The sequence below is a fragment of the Impatiens glandulifera genome, chromosome 7 (genome assembly GCF_907164915.1).
Source record: "Impatiens glandulifera chromosome 7, dImpGla2.1, whole genome shotgun sequence".
NCBI classification, from domain to species: Eukaryota; Viridiplantae; Streptophyta; class Magnoliopsida; order Ericales; family Balsaminaceae; genus Impatiens; species Impatiens glandulifera.
Genome location: NC_061868.1, coordinates 19,868,676 through 19,874,675, shown reverse-complemented (window position 1 = coordinate 19,874,675; position 6,000 = coordinate 19,868,676). Strand labels below are relative to the sequence as shown.

The 6,000-nt window shown below is 32.5% G+C and overlaps 1 protein-coding gene across 1 annotated transcript; it reads right to left on the bottom strand.

Annotated features, from left to right (window-relative positions):
* Positions 1-691: 691 nt before the first annotated feature.
* LOC124945749 (H/ACA ribonucleoprotein complex non-core subunit NAF1) lies at positions 692-3,406 on the bottom strand. The gene is made up of 3 exons (XM_047486238.1): positions 2,332-3,406; positions 2,135-2,212; positions 692-2,052 (listed from the first exon to the last, which is right to left on the bottom strand). Exons 1-3 carry the CDS (start codon positions 3,235-3,237, stop codon positions 865-867), a joined length of 2,172 nt encoding a protein of 723 aa, XP_047342194.1. The 5' UTR covers positions 3,238-3,406; the 3' UTR covers positions 692-864.
* Positions 3,407-6,000: the final 2,594 nt, after the last annotated feature.

Below are 6,000 nucleotides of genomic sequence, written 5' to 3'. Positions count from 1 at the left end.
ATAAAAGAATGACTCAACAAAAAATAAGTTCAACATAGTTTAAGAGAGTCAAATGAGTCATTATGATGCTGAGGAAATAAAATGAATATATATATATTAGTAGCATTTGTTTGATGCTTTTGAATTTATGTTATTGTCTTAACTAACAAAAATTGATTTAAAATTTAAATATATATATTATATATTTGGAGAAATTAAAAATTATATCAAATATAAAAAAAAACATTTTAAATAGATTTTCTCTATAGACCCAATTTAACTTGAATTATTTTGATACATAGAAATCACGCACCGACATTAACTTGGATATAATAAGGGCCACAATTATACTTTATTATATATAAAACAGGATACCAAGTACAGCTTGTTCCTGTTTCTATTTGAATAAATAAATATAACTTAATATTGCTTAAAAATAAAGTTACAACCACTTCTAATAACTCCAAACCCACCTCTTTACCACTAATAAAAACAATTAAATATATAATATTAATAATATATTTATTTATTTTTTAATTTTTATAAAAAGATTTAAGCTTATTTCTTAATAATGACTAATGAATTTAAGAACAAATGTAATCAATGAATGTATGGAATCTATTTTTCATATTTGTTTTCTCTCTTATCCATCATCATGGTCATTTATGATTAAAAATAATGGTTTGAATATAGGAACAGTTGTAAGAAAAAATAGAAAAAAGTTGAGATTTTTCTTCTAAGATTAGTCTTTCACTGTATTAAGAGTTTAAAATGCCTATGCATAATAAGAAATCAAACCTTAGAAAAAAAGAACAAAATTCAAGTTGGTCTGTTGCCATCCAAAAAAAAAGTATAATAGAACAACTTACTAATGTTTTCACTCAGTCAATGACGCTGCTGCCGCCCTCTGCCGCCTCTGAACCGCCCTCCACCACCTCTACCGCCACCTCTACCGCCACCTCTACCGCCTCCTCTCCAACCACCATCACCACCACTATTACCACCACCGCCACTACTGTTGTTACCACCACCACCACCCATGTTGAATCCTTGACAATTTCCATTGAACCCTTGAAAACCGACATTCATATTCGGCTGTCCTTGTCCCTGCCCATTCATCATCCCGAATCCCTGCCCCATCATGCCCGGTTGTTGGTTAACAGTAGGTGTCGTATTTTGATGCATACCCATCCCAAAAGGGAACGACTGACCCATGTTTACAGGCCAACCCGATTGACCGCCGAACTGCATTGGCATGCCCATCGGGAAAGGAGTGGGGGGATTAACAGAAGCTGGCCATGGCATTCCGTTTGAAGGAAACCCATTTGGATTACTCATCCCGGGCTGAAATTGAGGTTGTTGGTTCCCATGATGAAATTGAGGTTGTTGGTTCCCAGGATGAAATTGAGGTTGTTGGTTCCCGGAATGAAATTGAGGTTGTTGGTTTTGCTGTTGGCTAGGATTTCCATTCATCCAAACTCCATTTGTAGGTGGAACTACTTGCCCGGAGGGAGGTTGACCTAAATTAAACATCATAGGAGGATGACTCATGTTCTGATTCGAACCACCTCCGGTTGGAACACTTTGTTGGCTTTGCACATTTTGAACTTCTTTATTGTTGTTCTTCCATGTACTTGTTGTTGTTCCTCGGTTTTTGTTCCTTTTGTTGAATTTCGAATTTCCAAACGCATGAATATCGTTACTACTACCCTTATTCTTCCCTTTTAGCAATCTCTTGTGCTTAGATTCCTTCTCGTCGTCGGAAAACTCTGTCTCGTCGGTTTCTTCGTCGTTCAAACCGGAAGCGTCGTACCCTTTCTTGTGGACACTTGGGTCGTTTAGAACGTGACCGGCAAACTCGGAAACGAACGACACTGCTGTACCTTCTTTGATTCCTTTCGGAATTTCATTCTCTGAATTGAATCGGATTATGTAGAAAGGATTCTTGACAGGTCCAAAGATTTCGTCAACGAGTCCCAATGGGGATCTGCTTTCAGTTAGCCACATGATAGAACCCTCGTTTAGAGGATTGTGTTTTTCAACTCCCTCCACAATTACTTGGTTCCCGATAATCTGTGTAAGCAACAGAGATTGAAACGTATATTTCTAAATGTGTAAAATTATCTGAAACTGTTCTACAATCAAGGGAACTTACAGATTGGATTATTCCAACGGGCTCAGTTATGTGGTTTGATTCCAAACGTGCGGTTATTTCAGGAACATGAGGGAGAATCTGTGAAAATCGATTTCATTGCAGCTAATTCAAATGTATAAATAGGTTTCATGCATCATTGCAGCAATCAAACAGTTTAAAGACCTAGAAAAGAATCATTAAAATGGAAGGAGGATTACCACAAGCTCGTTGGCGGATCTAATAGGCTCTTTGGCGACAAAGCCATTTTCATCATCTTCATCGCTGCAAGCAATCATATTCTCAATATCTGAATCGCTTATCTCGCCTTCTTCCATGTTGGGATCTTTTACTCTCTTCTTCTCTACATCTTCATCTGTATCATCGTCTTCTTCACTACTGGAATCATCATCGTCATCTTCACTGCTTGAAGACGATGAAGAAGAAGATGATGATGAATCAGAGCTCTCTGAATCCGAGCTACTCTCGCTAACTTCTTCCTTCTTATCTTCCTTCGTAGAAAGCGAAATTTCACCAATCTTGACTGCATCATCTCTGTTATGATTGTCAACAATCTGTTCATCCGGCTTAATAACGTTAGCATTCTCAACAACCAGGTCAGTTGACACCACTTGCAGACTTATCTTCTCCATATCATCAACAATAGACGAACCTGAGCCTGAATTTCCCAATGCTACGAACCCATCTGCGTTTTGATTGTCAACAATCGGTTCACCCGGCTTACTAACGTTATCATTCTCAACAATCAAGTCAGTTGATGCCGCTTGCAGACTTACCATCTCAATATCATCCACAATAGACGAACCTGAACCTGAGCCTGAGCCTGAGCGTGAATTTCCCAATGCTACGAATCCATCTTCGGCTTTCGTTTCTTGTACAGCATCCGCGTTAATATCAGGCGTTACTGAAATCGGAATCCCTTCGATCAAATTATCCATAGTCTCAAAGTCAAAAAATGAATCAACAAAAGATACAGTTAATTCGTCAAGTTCTTCAGAAAAAAAGAGGTCGAGAGGAAGAGGATGGCTATCGATGTTGTCTGATTCTGGAGAGTGATTCAGCAGGTCATCATCTTCATCGGTGAGATTGTTGGAAAAATCCACCATTTCCGAGCTGCAAAATCAAGATTTCTGAACAAGAACCCATAAATTTGAAAATAAGGAGGCGCGACTAAGCTTATTAAAAGAAAATCAGATTAGGGTTTTGTCTGAAGACGTAAGTTTCCTTAAACCCTACTTTCTCTCTCTATATATTTTCGGCAGATTTCTCAAACTGTAGATATTGACGGTTAAGACTTAGGGTTTTGGCCAACCTTCTCTTGAAACAATTTCGAAATATAGATATGAACCCTTCAACTTTATTTTAAGGACCATAGATTCCTTTAACTTTATTTTAAGGCACATAGATCCTTTAAACTTATAAAAAGTATTAATTTTAACCTAATATTTAAGCATTTTTGACCAATCACTTTTTTTAATTGAAATTTAACCATTACTAACTTAATATTGGAGAAAATAAAACTTTGGTAGTTTGTTAATATGTTTGAAATACATTCCCCGTCAAATTAAGTCCATCTTATAACACATAATAAATAAGGTTGAATTTGAATGAAAAATGTTATTAAATATATAAAAATATATATAATTACCGGATTTAAGTGGATTGAGAGTTTAGCGGTGTTTGAAACTTTTAAGACAAAAAAAACATCATTTCGTATATAACTTTAATGATAGGGAGTCCGAAATTGTGAGATTTAAAAAAAATTGTTCGAAATCTCAAATTCATCCTCAATAAGGAGTCCAATTTAACAATTCGACTATTTTAAAACACTATCAAATTTATAAAAAAAATTGCAAACAAACTTAATTGGAGCATTTGATTTTGATAATTATGAACCATTTGGGGGTCAATTTGTACTAAATTATGATGGTGCCACAAATTTGCTATGTACCAAATACATTTGAGAATGAATGGTAATGGATAGATTGGGCAATAGAATAATAATCTTATGATTCCTAGCTATTTAATTAAATGTATGACTACCACTTTCAAGTTGGTTATTTTTGCATTTATTGATACTTTATGAATTTGATTTGATTAGCATACTCATTGTGGTTGCTCTTATAGATAGTTAGTCAAGTAACAAAAAAATATTTTGTTGGGTTGTGAGACACATTAAATATTAATTATTATCCTTCATATCCTAATTTTAATGTATAAAGTATAAATATACATATCAATGACATTGATAATTTATAAATACAAATGATCATATTTGTACTCTTTTATGTTCTGGTGGATACATGACTGGGAATATAAATTTCATTATATTACTCATTCAGTAAACATAAAGAACTGCCTTGTTCAATTTGATTTTCATGGGCACGAATTGAAGTTGTAGTTTATATCTCTTATATCATTTGTTTTGATTTTTAAATTAGAACAATTTATGTCCTAATATGTCTTCTACCTAGTCCTTTCAAACAATAAGTATATGTATAGTAATTTTTTACACTTTAATTTATAAATTTTTTTAAAAAAAAATGAGTAAACAAATTATTTTAAAAAAGTACTCCTATAAGAGCCTATTAATTGGACACCAAATTAATCTTGATAATTTTAAATAAAACCTAAATAATTCAAAATAAATAAATAAATAAATAAAGGAACCTAGCAAATTAAAATTATCATGTTAATTTCTTGCGTATGTTTTGTAGATCATATAGACAAAGTTCGTGAAGAAAATAAAAGATAAAAATAATTAAGAGTTTAATTGAAAGAAACAAAATATAAATGATACACGAGTCTTTAGTAGAACACAATAACTCATGTCTTTAAGTTATCGCCGGCCTTATAAGTCTAGCAAGCCCACGTAATAAGGAAAATCATCTAATAGTAGCCCATTTAATAATAAAAATGATATTTAGTTAAATTTATTAGTTTTTTTTTTAAAATAAAAGAATTTAACTTAATGATTTAGGATGAAAATTTGGAATATTTTATTTTGTCATGGGTACAAATTTCAAAAAAAAACTAATTTTCTAACTAGAATTTGGACCGATAAATTTTTTTCACATTTTTGTACTTGGGCAACCCAAAACTTTGGATGGCGTCATGGATTTAAGTTTTCGAATCATTTACAAAAGTCCAATAGAAAGAAAAAAGAAAAATCTATGTTTGTTTTAAAATCGTTTTTGACGGGATTTTATCATAATTAAAATAAAATTCAAAATTCTCCTAAATAGGAAAAAAGAAGGAATATTGTTGGAGGTTAAAGTTAAAGTTAAAGGGTTAATTAGTTTCAGGATTGGCTTTTAAGTTTGAATTGGCCATTGGGCAGAGTTGTTTGGTAGAGGTCTAGCCTACTAAGGTTAGTCCTTATCATTTCAAATTTTCAATCTATAATGTAAACTTGAATTTCTTATAATATAGCTGATGATTCATTGAATAGACATTGTAAATTTATTCTATATGCTTCATTTGTTTATTCTTGAATCTTGATTGTTGACATAGATTGTAAAAATTAAAATAAAAAACCTCAAATTGAATTTTTTTTTAAAATTGGATAAAATTGAATAATCTTGTTTGAGTTAAAATTGAAGGTTGTAATCTAATCATTATGATATGAAATGATAATGGTTGAATTACTCTAACAACCGATCTTTCTCCTTCTTTCATTTGTCACTCGCATATAGAGAAGAATTTTAATCACCCAATATAACTAAGAAACATGTCAAAATATTAGTATTAATTTTTTCGTAGTCACAAAACCACTCATTGTAACACGAGTTAGTTAGATTCATTTTATGTATTATTCTCCGTAGCGGCCTTAAGGATTGGGTGACCTAAACGAAACAGATAAATTTATT

What these genes read in the sequence shown, in the direction of transcription:
- LOC124945749 (XM_047486238.1), bottom strand. Translation starts at nt 3,237, where the DNA reads ATGGTGGATTTTTCCAACAATCTCACCGATGAAGATGATGACCTGCTG. An exon ending in GATCCGCCAACGAGCTTGTG is followed by an intron (nt 2,213 to 2,331) that starts GTAATCCTCCTT and finishes CGATTTTCACAG; the next exon opens with ATTCTCCCTCATGTTCCTGA. An exon ending in CCGTTGGAATAATCCAATCT is followed by an intron (nt 2,053 to 2,134) that starts GTAAGTTCCCTT and finishes TTGCTTACACAG; the next exon opens with ATTATCGGGAACCAAGTAAT.